The following is a 14,949-nucleotide window of genomic DNA, read 5'->3' as shown; positions in this document are numbered from 1 at the left end:
AGGTGGCTAGATGGGTACATGTAATGGACTCTAGTCTCTAGGATTATAACAAGTTAGCTAGACTGTGTTTTAACTCTTTTCCATGTTTGCAAATTTGGAGTTGATTTCAATCTTTGTAAATGAATAATGGATTACACCAGTTTGAGGGTTCCTCGGGATTGGGTTCAAGATCTTGTTACTTAATCAAGTTGGGGTATGTTGGCCAATAGGTGTTTGTGTGGAATTTGGGGTTTAATTCAATTTTAATTTTTTTTTTCCGTAATAAATTCTGATGTCTGATTACAAAGCCTAAATTTTAAATTGAAATTGATTTTCGCCTTATGTGTTTGGTGAGTAAGGTCTTCCAAACTTGTCTTAGACGAGAATGTGAGCTGAAAACCTATACAGCTTGATTAAGTATACCAGTTTTACTGTTTACAGAACTTAACCCAACGTGTCATTTGTTCTTTGTAAAACACTTGTTTGGTCAAATCTAATTGGCATGAAAAAATGCAGACCAACTTTACTATGGCAAGAGAAATGAGGCCAGCCCTTGTAGGAATAAAGAACGTAGATAGACAGCAGGAAATTTGCTAGAGATGGAACTGCCACGAATTGTTTTCAGGAAAACTAGCAGGTGATGACTGACTGTTGGATTCAAAACAACTGTTGAGGTAGTGCAGTCACATTTAACTACATTCGCGTTGAATATTTTTGCAATTCTAATCTTGTGATGGTAGTTTGTAACTGGATGGAAGGTTTAGTTTAGTTTCGCTGTGATTTGTATTTCTGAAGGTCTTCTGGATGACCTGTTTGTATGTTCATCTTAAAAAGCTAGTCTTCAATTTAAGAATAGTTTTTAGTGTTGATCGTTAGTATTATTTTGCATTCAATGGTTCTCTTGTCTGTTGATTTGCAGTGCCCGCGTTCCTCTGTAGTGAAAGTCCTTAAAGAGTTTATGATGCTCTTAATTTGGATGCTTGAGGGTATTCTATTTTCCTGGTATTGGTATCCTCATTATTATATTGTCGTTTTGGGTTTTTAGTTTCATACTTTGCACCTGATAGTTGTTATAGTAGACAAGATGTAAATTCGTGCTATTAATCTTTCTTTTAGTATGGAAATTAATTGTTGATAGCCTGATGAGACCAGCTAGCAAGAATTAAGATGGGAATTCGTTTAACCATAAGATGATGAAGAAAGTGTTATACCTGAGCAAATGCCTTGTATATATATAATGGCTTCTTGCAGTTTCTGAATGCTCGCTTCTCGGGTCTCTGCTGTTAAAAAACTGTTAACCTAATTGCTTGTCTTATCAAGGTACTTGTGTAATGTTGATTCTACACACATGGAACTGTATGTGCATCTGCTCAATCAAACCTCGCAAGTTGTGTTACAATTTGCAGTTTTACCCTCTGATTTCATTTCTTGCTCTTTAATTTCTAGTCAGTCCAGGTCTCTATTGAACTAGTTTGTAATATTAGTCGTATTGGGGTGATTATTAGGTCTAAAATATAAGTTATTTTGAGTATTTTAAAGAATAATAAATGATGTTTTTTCTATATTATCTTTATTTACCTTAGATATAATAAATATTTTCACAAGTAACTATGAGTTGAGATAAAGGTTAATTTAGTTAAATTATTTTTAAGGTTGTTATAATCTAGGAAAATTAATTGATTTTTTAATTTTTTTGTAAAATTTTAAATGACTTACATTTTGAGACCGAGACTGAGGGATAATATGATAAACTTACATAAATGAGACAAGGAGATCTTTTTCCGCTTGTTTTAATAAATGCTTTGTGTTAGTGAAATCTGAGACTTGCTGGGTATTAAATGTAGTTGAAATGGGAGGGTATGTATGGTACACTACTCACTTGTTGCGCAGTATTGAAAAATTTAGCTATTTATATTGTTAGTATTAAAAAACGTGACTTCCCATTTTTTTTAGGGTTCAGCCCAATGTGGAATGGCGGCCCAAATGTTCCTCAAACTCATAAGTTTTTGTAGTCAACCAAACCCCAATGGTATGATAGATAGGGTATTTGTTGTTTTGTGTAAATTATTATGGATGTATAGTTATTTGTTGGATGTTTGATTTTGTCAAATTTCTAATGATATTTCAATTATGACCTAAAAAAAGATATTTTTAATTTTATCTAATTAATTAAGATTGTATAAGAAGAGTATATTTTGTTAATAATTAAACTGGATATAAGTCTTTTTTGTTAATATTTTGGTTAAACAATCACATTAACAATATTATTCACAAGAAATAATATTATTTCAATTAAAAAAAAAAAAATTTGATCTGGCAATTACTTTGAGTAATCTCTGGGCACTTATTTATTTATTTTAGAGTTAATTATATTTTTAGTGTTTAAACTTTTAATTTTTCTATTTTTCGTATTTAAATTGAAAAAACTTACAATTAAAATTTTAAATAATTAAGCGCATTTAACTGGAATTTCTTAGTGAAAAATGAAATTAAAGTATTTGATCTCATTATTTTACTTTTTTTATTTTCCTAGATTGTTACTCTCTTTTTTTTTCTCTTTCATTTTATTTTAGAATTGAAAAGAGTATTTATGATTTTCTTTTAAAAAAGAGATACAAGGCAATAAAAAATTTTTAAAAAAATAAATGAAAAAAGAGAGGTGGATTGATTAAATGTTTTATGTTTGAATATCATAGGTCAGAGTTAAATGGTAAATTGTAACCTTTCGGAAAAACAATCCAGCTAAATACATTTGATTACGTGTGTTTTAATAGTTCAATTGCAAATTTTTCATATTTAGACATTAAAATAAACAAATTAAAAAATTTATACACCACAAATATAATTATCCCTTTATTTTAATTCATTAGAAGCAAAATGAATCAAATATTATAGTTATGCAATAGAGAGTACGTAGCTTTTCCGTATATTCAACAGATTGGTGAAAACTCTAACAATGAAAAGAATTTAATCTCGAGACCTTTTACTTTTTACGTTCATAGAAAAAGTAAGAAAACCAACTAAATTAACTAATAGTTAAAGAATTTCAATTTTAATTTTTCGTATTTCAATTATAATTTTAAGTAAATTGGATTGTAAAAACAATATTTCATTAGCTGAATGCTTGGATTTCTTTTAAAAATTTCGCATATATACCGAAAAAAGAAGATAATAATAAATTAAGAGAAATGCCAGAGAAGTTTGTTAGGAACTGGACAATACTTTGGATGAAACAAGGGATATAATATATATATATATATATATATATATATATATTATCTTCTTTCTCTCCTTATCCTGTTATCCATTCTTAAAATTCTAATCCTGGACATAGAAAATGTTAAACTCAAAAGTACAGAAAAAAAGAACAGGTGTCTCTCGAAGAAATGAAGATGGTGCCATCTTTCAGTAAAGACATAATGCATGGTTATTTATTATCATGCAAGAACATCCAAACAACTCTTCCATTCGTCATTTGCTTCAGCTCTACAGCCACCACGTGTACTTATAATCCTTCTTGCATGTTGTTAATAATGTCTGAAACCAATCAAGCCCTTAATTAGATCAAACAATACCTATCTGCTGCTGTGTTTTTTCTCCCCTTCTCTTTGTTTCCTCTTAAAATTAACAAATTAAGATGGATTTTGTGAATTCTGTGTTGAACTGGGTTGTGCCTCCTGCAAGTTTAGTGATGTTGGCTTGTGCATGGCCTGCCGTGTGCTTTATAAATACTTGTGAGTGGTTTTATAAATCTTTTATCAGTGAAAATATGGAAGATAAAGTGGTTATTGTCACCGGTGCTTCTTCTGGTATAGGAGAGGTAAATTTCTTACCTTCTCTTCATTCTTTCTTTCGTTCTTTCTTAATTAATTGTATTTTTATGCTTTGATTTACCTTAATTAGTACTCCCTCCATACAGTTTTATCTGTTGTTTAAGGTTTTCTCACAGTAATTATTTTGGATGAACAACTTTTAAAAAGATTGAAATGGGAATGGATTCCCACTTTCCTAAACTCAATTTTGGTTCAATATTACATTTTTTCTGGTGGGTCAAAATCAGAAATTGATAATTGCAATATTAATGTCAGCAAATTGCATATGAATATGCAAAAAGAAAAGCAAATCTTGTATTGATTGCAAGGAGAGAACACAGACTCCGAGGGATTAGTGAGAAAGCTAGACAAGTCGGTGCAAAACATGTTACTATTATAGCTGCAGATGTTGTCAAGGAAGATGATTGTCGGAGATTTGTCAATGAGACCATAAACTTCTATGGACGAGGTATTCTGTATTCATATATGTAACCTGTAATTTACCCGAAATTCATCTTTTGGATCGATCTCAACACGAAATTTGGCTTGTTTGACTGTTTAGTGCACCTGAGAAACACACAATAAGAAAAGCGACTAACATGATTTTCTCTCAGCTCAAACGCGCTGCCTATTCTTGTTTCGGTAAAAAATGAGCCTAAATTGGATGTTTTTGTTAAAATTGATCCAAGAACTAAACTCAATCTTGGGTAAATTATACATTCATGATCAAATTTAGGTAAATTGGGCATTATTCTTTTCAAAAAATGAACAGATTATACTGTCTGATGATTATATTTTTCGATATGCAGTGGATCATCTAGTCAATACGGCAAGTCTTGGACACACATTTTATATGGAAGAAGTTACAGATACCTCTGTGTTCCCACATTTGCTGGTAATTAGGATTGTAAATGCTATTGTGTTTTTGAAGATAATATGAAAAGTTTGAACTTGTGCTAGTATAGTATTATATGCACTTGTTTTTATTAGAAATTAGTCCTGAAATATTGTGGAATCAATTGTTGATTTTCAGGACATAAATTTTTGGGGAAATGTGTATCCGACTTTTGTTGCTCTTCCTTATCTTCATCAAACGAACGGGCGAATCATTGTTAATGCCGCGATTGAGAACTGGTTACCTCTGCCAAGAATGAGCTTATATGCTGTGAGTAATATATAGTGTTCGGATTATTGTTACTTCTATTATTTATTTGAAATGCAATCATTTAGTTTATGATATTTAGTTGTCCTGCAAATCATAAAAAAAGTGAGTTCTGTTTTTATAACATTAGTTAGCAGATGAGACTACGTACATTTTAGTTGTCAAAAGAGGTGAAAAAAAAAGAAAAAGAAAAAGGAGTCGTAGTGAACAAGACTCTTTGGTTTCGAGAAAGAACATCTCTAAGGAAATTATTTTATAATTTTCAGGAAGTAAATTGCTCTAGAGTTACAAAAGACAATAATATGCATAACATAAATTTGAATGTATTTAAATAATAACATAAATTGCTAAGTTCATAGTACTTAATTGCATTTCTCTGGCTATTCTTGAGAAAGTTACTTCTCTTGACGAGGGAAGTTGGGTGACATATTTTCTGAAAAGTATAATTGATAACATACACCAAACAAAAACACTTTTGAATTCTCCGGAAAGTTCGTGTACTTGCTTCCAACTGAATATCACCTAAATCTTAATTCTAAACTAATTGGGATCGTCTATATATATGTATATTAGTATCTTATAGATATTAGCCGAATATTTGAGCAACAAAAAAGAAATTAAATTAAACAGAAATTGATGTTTTTCCTCTTTAAAATCTTTTTCTTCTCTTCTTAATTTTCTATAATGTGCATTTTTCATTTTGTGGCAGGCTGCAAAAGCTGCTTTGATAAACTTCTATGAGACACTGAGATTCGAATTGAATGATGATATTGGAATAACAATCGCAACGCATGGTTGGATTGGAAGCGAAATGAGCAGAGGAAAGTTCCGGATAGAGGAGGGTGCAGAGATGCAATGGATAGAAGAAAGAGAGGCAAGTCTTTACTCAATAGCTTTTATATCTGCACCATTCTAAACATAGGACCTCATCAACATGGTTCTGTCAATATTCGTAACCTTAAGTGATCAACTAATAGAATGTTATATACACATTGATTGCTCGGCTACTAAAGTTACTATTATATACTCTAAACTAATCACATTTTTATCTTAGGTACAAGCGGCTGGTGGTCCGGTGGAAGAGTATGCAAAGTTGATAGTATCCGGGGCTTGCCGAGGGAATCATTATGTGAAATTTCCAAGCTGGTATGATGTATTCCTTCTGTATAGGGTTTTTGCACCAAGTGTTCTCAACTGGGCATTTCGGTTACTGCTATCGGGGCATAGCGCAAGAAGAACTTCTCTTGTAGGCACCGGAAGACCTATGATTGAAGGAAGCTCTCCTAGGAAACTTCTTACCGGTCCTGTTAGCTTCAACAACCACAGTCTCCTGCAGATGCAGAAACTTGAATAAAAGAAGAAGCCTTTGGCCAAGTGAATTATGTAATTAGGATCTTCTTTTAGAGGGTCTTGTTTGTATACTTATTGGGGAAAAAGAGATCAAACAAAATATGTGTTTTGAGGCATCAGTTTGGAATTTTTGTGAAATTTGATGAATAAGTGGGGATTTTTTTTGTGATTTGTTCAATGTTAAAATAAAAATTTAGATTTATGAACTTTATTTGGTTTGATTTAACTCGGCTTTAGGCGGTTTGTAGTAGATCCGGTTTGCAGTTGAAATATATATTCTGTAAACACATGAAAAGAAATTTTAATTTGCACCCCTTTTTTTTTACCTTAATAATAAAATTATATATATATATATATATATATATATATATATATATACTTATTAAATATATTAAAGTCATTCAAATAGCGTACACGACCTCATAATAGATTACGACTTCACAACTTCGTAATAGATCCAGGTACGAATATTCTCCAAATATTCAAATAAAAAAAAGTCACCCAAATAATAAAAAAGAATTAATTACAATTTCACAACTTCATAATAAATTTGAATATTCTCCAAATATTCAAATAAAAAAAAATCACCTAAATAATAAAAAAGAATTCGAAAAAAGAATGCATTGAATAAATTTTGGAGGCTAATTAGAAAGTACTAATTGACGATGACAAGTCAAGGTTAGAAGGAGCAGTGAGTCATTAATATGAGCTCACATCTATTAATTAATGTATGATTGGATAATCTGTCAACTCTATACCTGTTTGACTGATTGAGATTTTAAGGTAAAAGAAGACTTTGGACATGGTCTGCCCCTTGCAAGAAATAAGCATTTATAGTTGCCAGATAAGCTTGTTCGTTAAATTTAATTATATTTTATTATTTGAGTAGCTCTTTATTATTTTTAAATATAATTTAAAATTATATTTATATTTAACCGTAATCTTTCTTTTGTAATCTCAAATTTTAATTTTGATGAATCGAAGTATATTATGTTATCCAATCATATAGGACTAGGATTATTTGTGGATAAGATAATTAATATTATTGACCAAAAATTCACTTGTACTAAGGAGGTATTAATATCGACAAATGAGAAGCAAATTCACAAGTCAATAGCCCATTTTTTAGGTTATTAAAGTGCACTTGTACTTTTTTTTATTTATTAAGAAATTCCAATGGATCAAAATAATACTATAGACTATATAATATAGATAATTTTCTCTTTAATTCATTAAATTGGTAAAACTACAGAGGTTAAGAGGACTATAAATTCGAGACCTCTCACTTCTCACATAAGTGAGAAGATCACACCTGATCGATAAAGTACATTTCTAATTAAAGGATATATTTAGAGATGAGTGTTCAATTTACTTAATATATAAGTATAATTTTTATAATAATAATTTTTATATTTTTCAACTATCTAATAAATATTTAATTGATCTAATTTTAAAAATTTAATAAAATAATTTTTACAAATTTAAATATTTTAATTAATATAATTCTATAAAATAAGTGTTTAATATATCGAAATAAAAATTAAAATCTCACAGTATTTTTTATAAAAAGCACAGGGACTGCGGCAGAAGTACAAATCGCAGCTACGGATATTTGATGAGGCCATGCATGATGCATGCATTTGAAGAAAGTCCTTTTCAAGGCTGAAACCGTCAAAGGGTATTGGAAAATCCATTCAGTACACCTGGATTTGATGTGAAATGACATTAATATCTTATGTTTTTATGTCCCAGGTACATTTTATTGGCCAAAATAAATTTTCAAAATTTTGGTAAAATGAGTCGGCTGGAAATTAGTGAAGTCAATAGCAAATTTATTTTCCACTCCCAATAAATAAATAAATAACAGGATAATGTTCACGTGTTGCAATTTCAGTGAAATTATCCGTTAAAAGTAAATTAATTAATTTTCTTAAATTTACATGTACATATTTTATTTACTCTTAATTAAATCCGGTTCGGATTTCAGAATATAAATATATACAAATATATTAAGTCAACAAAATATCCATTAAGAAAAAAAAGTGAACAAAATAAAACATTTGATAAAGAAAAGTATCCATATTTTTATAAAAAAGATAAAATAATAATAATAATAATAATAAGATCAATTTTTTAAATAGCAAATAATTATTGATTTGATGTATGAATTGTCCACGAATCGAAAACATCTTTCATTATAATTTTCTTGGTCATGTGGCTACTATTAAAGATTGTAGAACCTATACGAAATGAAGAAAATATATTTGTAGACTTTTTTTTTGTGAGCAACTATTTGAGTATGTTCGGTAAAAATTTATTTTTGATAACTGTTAGTTATTTTAATAGTTTTTAACTGTTTGTTTAGTTAAAAACTATTTAAATAGTTTCTCATAAAATGCTAGAAGTTAAATTTTACATAGATTGACTTTTTACTATCAAATATTATATTAACCTCTAATCTAAAAAGCTAATTCAGACGTTATGTTACTGAATATTATAAAAAAAATAGCATTTAGTCAAAAATTATGGCTACTAATAGTTCAAAAATAGCGTTATGTTACCGAATACTATAAAAAATAGCAATTAATTATTGATTTGATGTATGAGTTCTCGACGAATCGAAAACATCTTTCATTATAATTTTCTTGGTCATGTGGCTACTATTAAAGATTGTGGAACCTATATGAAACGAAGAAAATATATTTGTAGACTTCTTTTTTGCGAGCAACTATTTGAGTATGTTGGGTAAAAATTTATTTTTGATAATTGTTAGTTATTTTAATAGTTTTTAACTGTTTATTTAGTTAAAAAATATTTAAATAGTTTTTCATAAAATGCTAGAAGTTAAATTTTACATAGATTGACTTTTTACTATAAAATATTATATTAACATCTAATCTAAAAAAGTTAATTCAGACATTATGTTATCGAATACTCTAAAAAAACAGTGTTTAGTTAAAGCGCTAAAAGCTTTTGCCGAAGACAATCTTTGGAGAACTTTTAATTAGAATTGATTTTTTTTCCTGTGAATTTCATTTTTTATTTATTTATAGAATTCTTTCTATAAGCAACTATAATATTTGATACAATTTTATACTCAACTTGCACTTGAGATTTTTTTTTTTTGTTTAACAAAATATATTTAAAAATTATCTTCTAAATATCGTGTCAAATTTATTCCTAGCCGTTGGATCATTTTGAAAGAAAGCTCAAATTATCAAATACATAATCATATCATATTGATATATATAGCTAAATAGTATATACACATCGAAAGGCTATATCTATAAAGAGATCACCATTTTTAATCTAGATAATAAGAAACTAAAAATAGTAATCTTCAACAGAAATGTTTAAACTGTCTCCACTATCTCTGGACTGACTTCCACTGCCACTCCAATTCCCACGACCACCATCACCACCAACATCTCCCCACTCGAGCTGCTCTGTCTCAGAACCAAGAACTGCACCATTTCCATTAACTTCATTATCAGAAGACCCAACTCTGTTCATTATCATCTGCGCATCAACCGCCATACCAGCATCTGAAGCTGCTTTCTGTATAGACGTAGGGGACATGTCCCCTCTTACACTCGCGGGCAACATTAAATCGGGAAAATTTAAGCTGTCGATGGACGAGTGTCCTCTTAAACAATAAGAAGCTATATCATGAGCCACCGCAGCTGCCTCCGGGGAAGAATAAGAACCTAACCAGAGCCGCCTTTGTGTTCCGGGAACTCTTATCTCCGAAACCCATTTCCCCCACTTTCTCCGGCGAACTCCTTTGTATTTAGCTGTTTCAGCTGTCGTAGTAGTTCTTGAACCGCTCATTTTCTTGCAAAAGTGTGAACAAGGAAGACTTTCTTGAAATCGCAGTGGCAATGGTGAGAATAAAGAAACATGAAATGCTTAATATGAATATATAGGTTGAGAAGTGGAAAGTCATGACAGAAAGAAGGTCAAAATTTTCAAAGGTCAAAAATGAAAATAAATGAATAAAATAATAATTATTTATATTATAATCCAATGGGAGAAGTGGGCGGTGGTTTTAGTTAATGGTATGGGAAGTGTTTTGGAGAGACCATAACTCAGAAGTCAGAACAGAGAATAGAAGAGGAGGGCAAAAAGGGCAAATTGAGTTGAGTATTGGCTTTTTTGAAATTAAACGTGAGGCCTTAAAGAGTTGGTCCTGAAACGTGTTGCGGAATTTATAATGCAAACAAACAAACCGAAAAAAAAAAAATCTTCCCTTAAAAAAAATTATTATAAAGATTATAATCAGATGTTGCAAAATGATTTATTTTTATATTATATTTGGACACTAATAATCTTATAAATAATGAATATTAAGATTAATTTTTCAAATTAATAATTTTATTTATAATTATTACAAAAATAATAAATAATTTTTAAATATTATTATAAAGTAATTGATTATACTTTTTATTTATTTAACACATTAAAAAATATATATTCACATTATTATCAATGGTGAATTCATACTTTAACAAAAATCATTATTAAAATTTTATCAAACACTAAATAATCAGTTAACAACTAACAACCGCTATTAGTTATCAATTATTAAGGGTAAGCAAGGCTCTAATTTTTAACTAAAAATTGAACTAAACTTATCCATTTTAAATTTAAATAGTTGTTTTAAAAATTTTGATTATCAATCGATTTGAATATAGAAAACTATTTGAGTTTTTGATTCGGTTACCGTATATAACTAACCAATTTTTTTTTTTTTTAACTTCAAAATAGCTAACTCAATTATCATAAGAATATATTCGGTTTAGTTAATTGAATTCTTACCCTGTCAATTATGTTTAGTTAATGTGAATATAGTTATCCATTTAATTATATTATTTTCATATTTTTAATAGAATTAAAAAGAATTATCCGTGTATATATTTTAATTAGTTTTTACAGTTTGATCTAAAAATTAAAATTAATTGATATATTGTATAAGTAGTGCATGAATTGAATCTGAATTAAGCAAAGGGGGTTTTATTGATAAATTACCAAACCATGTTCTTTTCCTAGAGCAACAAAATGGGACAATCCAAACGTGATATTTGTATTCGAGTGGTGTGTAAACCATAATTGTCTAATCCCTGACAACGTCCTCATCGACGTTTGGTTCGCTTCTACTACGTACGTTGTCTCCCCATTTTCCATATCTAAAGGAATTAATTATATAACCTTTTTTTTTTTTTTTTTAAATGGAGATTGGTTGTATAATATATTGCGCAACGGACTTTAACGCTCCTTTTTGGATGGAGGTTATTTTTTTAAGAATCAAAATAACTGAGGAAAATAATTGTGAAAGGTAATTTTATTTTGTTTGGAAAAGAAAAAAAAATAATGAAAGAACGAAAATTTAATTTCTTTTTCTCCCCATCTCACTAAATAGAATCTCTCTGTTTGCGAGAAAAAATAATGGTGAAATATTGAAGTTTCTCCCATTTTTTATATGCAATTACCCAAATACTCAAACTACTTTTAACTAAATATTGAAATTATAAAATCATTTCTCTAAAAGGATAAGTGAGGGTAAAATGATAAGATATCAATATTAATATTTTTTTTCCTCTAAAATTTTACTTTTTGCAAACAAAGGAAAAAAAAAATTATTTTCCTTCATTGTTCAAATGCGAGGGTGAAAAATAAGAACAGAAAGAAAATTAACAATTTATCATTATTTTCTTTCGTTATTTTGATTCCTTCATTATTTTGATTCCTCTTCTTTCCAAACAGAGTGTAAGTATTTGAACCCCTATTCCCATTTTTCATAAACTTGTAATTCTGCTCTTTATATATTTATAGTATAATTTGTTGAATTTGTAATTATACACTTAAATTTTTATCAATGTTACTCTAAAACTCTAAATTTGGAGGGTGAAATATAATTTTAAAACTTATTTTGGATAGAATCACTAATTTTTTAAATTTAGAGGATCAAAATACAATTTTTTTTTTATTAAGAATGGCTAGTATGTGCCCGTTTCGCCCCTAAATATATTATTTGAAGGACAACATCATAGCTGTTAAAATTTGTAATTTTATTAAAAATTTTATGTTGAAAATCAAAGTTGTTATCCTTGTAGAAATTTGAGACAAATTTCAACAAATAAAAAATAAAAAATAAAAAAGATTAGCAACTTGAAACTTGAAAGTGAAAAGACTCAATGATGTGTGATAAATAGCAATATTGGAGATGTGAAAGATGGGTTTGAAAAGGTCTTCCACCACCTTCAACTTGGATTTACCAGACACTATTAGATTTGAAATTAAATTTTCATAAAGCTTGTATATTAATTTTTAGCCACAAATTATCTATATGCGCACATAAAATTTCCACCAACCTTGTCTTTTTTAAGCAAGAGGTGTATTCTTCATGTGCCAATTATCATTTCATTTTTTTATTATTATTATTATTATTGAAAGAGTCAAAAAATATAATTGTCTCTCATTCCATATACAAAAAAATTGAAAAAAAAAAAGCCAGAAATTACGGTTTAGAAAGTCAATTTGATTATTCGTCCCCCATCACTCAATCTCTATGAGGCAACGGTAAAGTTCAATTTGGCCATTGGAATTTCCAGAGGTCTAAGAATTGCGTTGACTGACCATACAACTATTGATGGGCAAAGTGGAAGTTGGATTACATTCTTATTACAATAATGCCACTGTCGGTGTATCCGGTAGATATTTTAACATATTTTCTTATTGAAACCAAGAAAAGCTCGATTTAATATTGGATGTGTTCTTATTTAATAGCCGTTAATTGTGTAGTAATTATCAGCTATTTAATTAGTATTTTATCAAATATTAAAAAGAATAATATTTTATAATTAGTTATTTTAAATTTTAAATATTAATATAAATTTGAATAATATAAAAAATAAAATTAGAAAAACTACGTGAAAATACTGTTTGAATAGGTCCTACAGGCAGTCCATCTATTCGACACGCTTGAGAAGCTTTTCCACAATCGAGTCACCTGCTCTTTGTCTAGATGGAAGTAATTTTTTTTTCTCCGAATCAAAAAAAAATAACAATAAAAATATCTAGAAAATAATATTTTTCTTTATTTAACAAAGAGGAAGAAAAAAAATTAAAAGAGTAATATTTTATTTATTTATTATCTGGATCTACATGTTTTGAATCTTTCTAATTTAAAGAGAAAATAATGGATAAAAGTGATATTTTTACTATTTTTATTTAATTATCCAAATGCTTCAAGTTAATTATTAAACTTTAACCATTTTTTACTATTCCATTATTTAAGTGAGGATATAATTGTCAATTATCAATAATTACATGTTTTTTCCTTTAATATTTTACCCTTTCAAACAGAGGAAAATAAATTTATTTTCTTTCTATCATTATATTCAAATGCTAAAATGAAAAATAATTATGAAAAGAAAATTGATAATTTCTCTACTATTTTCCTTTCTCCAATATTTTTCTCTCCCCTTCCAAACAAAGGGTTATGTAAGAGTGATTCTAATGTATTTGGTATGTTAAAAGGATCAACAGACAACAGTTGCTAGCTCATGTTACTGAGAATTATTATCAATGAACTTTTGTTAAATTAATTATTTTATAAAAAAATAAAATAATCATTAAAATATGATAAAGATATTATTAATAAATTATTATTATGAAAAGTATTTATAAATTTTTTACTAATACTTTTATTTATGTAACATTAAATCGACAAATATTCAAAGGTAAACACCTAACTATACTAGGAATAAATATTTTTTGTAAAAAAAATAATTATATTTCTAATTGTTATTTAATATTTTACATGTATAGTAATCAGCAATTCCTGTTTATTACCTTACCCAGGAACAGAGTAAATTACATATGTTATCCAATTAATTTTACATTATTAAGAAATTATTTTATTTTATATATTATCATTAAATATATGTAAAATTTTATATATTTACGAGTATGTATACTTATATCACATATTGTAATTTTTTTTTGGAAAATATTGTAATATTATTATTATAGCATATATAATAATTATATATTTTCATTACTATAAAATTTATTTATATTAAGAAAATATAATATTTTTAAACATATTTTTAGAATCAGTTAAGGTCAGGGTAGAGATTCAAATCGTCTCGCGTGGCATTTATCATCATTATCACTTAAAAAATATATTTTCTACCCCCAAAAGTTTTTCAAATTTTATCTATTAAACAATGCAATTTTTCTAAAAGTAATGCTCAAGAGAAAAAATGCAACAACTTTAGGGACCAATTAGGCAATTAGACTTGTTCATGGATTAGAGTACGGATCGGACCATCTGACAATATTACCAAGCTTGAACAAACTTTTTTTGAGCCTAAAACCGGTTCAAACCGGACCTGCAATAAGCACGATTTGACTTGAGCTAGGCTTAGCCACAATACCTACCAAAGCCCATGAGTATCCCGCAGGCTTAGCCAACCTGGATAAAAGTTTTCAAAATATTTTTCCGATGAAACCAGGCTTGGTCTAATAAAAAATTCTTAGTCCAACCAAACCAGACCCAAGCCCAGACCGAACTGAACTTGAACTGGTCTAGGGCCAATAATGTTTTTCTTCCCAACAGAAATTTCTAAAATGAGATGACAA

At 28.4% G+C, this 14,949-nt stretch overlaps 2 protein-coding genes across 2 annotated transcripts; one reads left to right on the top strand and one right to left on the bottom strand.

Moving 5' to 3' along the window:
* Positions 1-3,436: 3,436 nt before the first annotated feature.
* On the top strand, positions 3,437-6,509 carry HSD5 (hydroxysteroid dehydrogenase 5). Its single transcript, XM_012221934.4, has 6 exons — positions 3,437-3,799; positions 4,068-4,260; positions 4,601-4,686; positions 4,825-4,956; positions 5,663-5,827; positions 6,008-6,509. The coding sequence occupies exons 1-6, from the start codon at positions 3,617-3,619 to the stop codon at positions 6,305-6,307; spliced, it is 1,059 nt and encodes a 352-aa protein (XP_012077324.1). The 5' UTR covers positions 3,437-3,616; the 3' UTR covers positions 6,308-6,509.
* A 3,008-nt stretch (positions 6,510-9,517) lies between these two features.
* Positions 9,518-10,413, bottom strand: LOC105640504 (Integrase-type DNA-binding superfamily protein). Its single transcript, XM_012224839.4, has one exon. The coding sequence runs from the start codon at positions 10,132-10,134 to the stop codon at positions 9,628-9,630; it is 507 nt and encodes a 168-aa protein (XP_012080229.3). The 5' UTR covers positions 10,135-10,413; the 3' UTR covers positions 9,518-9,627.
* Between the last annotated feature and the right edge of the window lie 4,536 nt (positions 10,414-14,949).

This window comes from Jatropha curcas, chromosome 9 (genome assembly GCF_041381405.1).
Source record: "Jatropha curcas cultivar XTBG-Jc1 chromosome 9, XTBG_Jcur_1.0, whole genome shotgun sequence".
NCBI classification, from domain to species: Eukaryota; Viridiplantae; Streptophyta; class Magnoliopsida; order Malpighiales; family Euphorbiaceae; genus Jatropha; species Jatropha curcas.
This window is presented reverse-complemented; position numbering and strand designations above follow the sequence as displayed.

Excerpts from the sequence above, each read along its gene's own strand:
- HSD5 (XM_012221934.4), top strand. The coding sequence starts at position 3,617 with ATGGATTTTGTGAATTCTGTGTTGAACTGGGTTGTGCCTCCTGCAAGT. Across the intron at positions 4,261-4,600 it reads CATAAACTTCTATGGACGAG|TGGATCATCTAGTCAATACG; the intron begins GTATTCTGTATT and ends TTCGATATGCAG. Across the intron at positions 5,828-6,007 it reads AATGGATAGAAGAAAGAGAG|GTACAAGCGGCTGGTGGTCC; the intron begins GCAAGTCTTTAC and ends TTTTTATCTTAG.
- LOC105640504 (XM_012224839.4), bottom strand. The coding sequence starts at position 10,134 with ATGAGCGGTTCAAGAACTACTACGACAGCTGAAACAGCTAAATACAAA.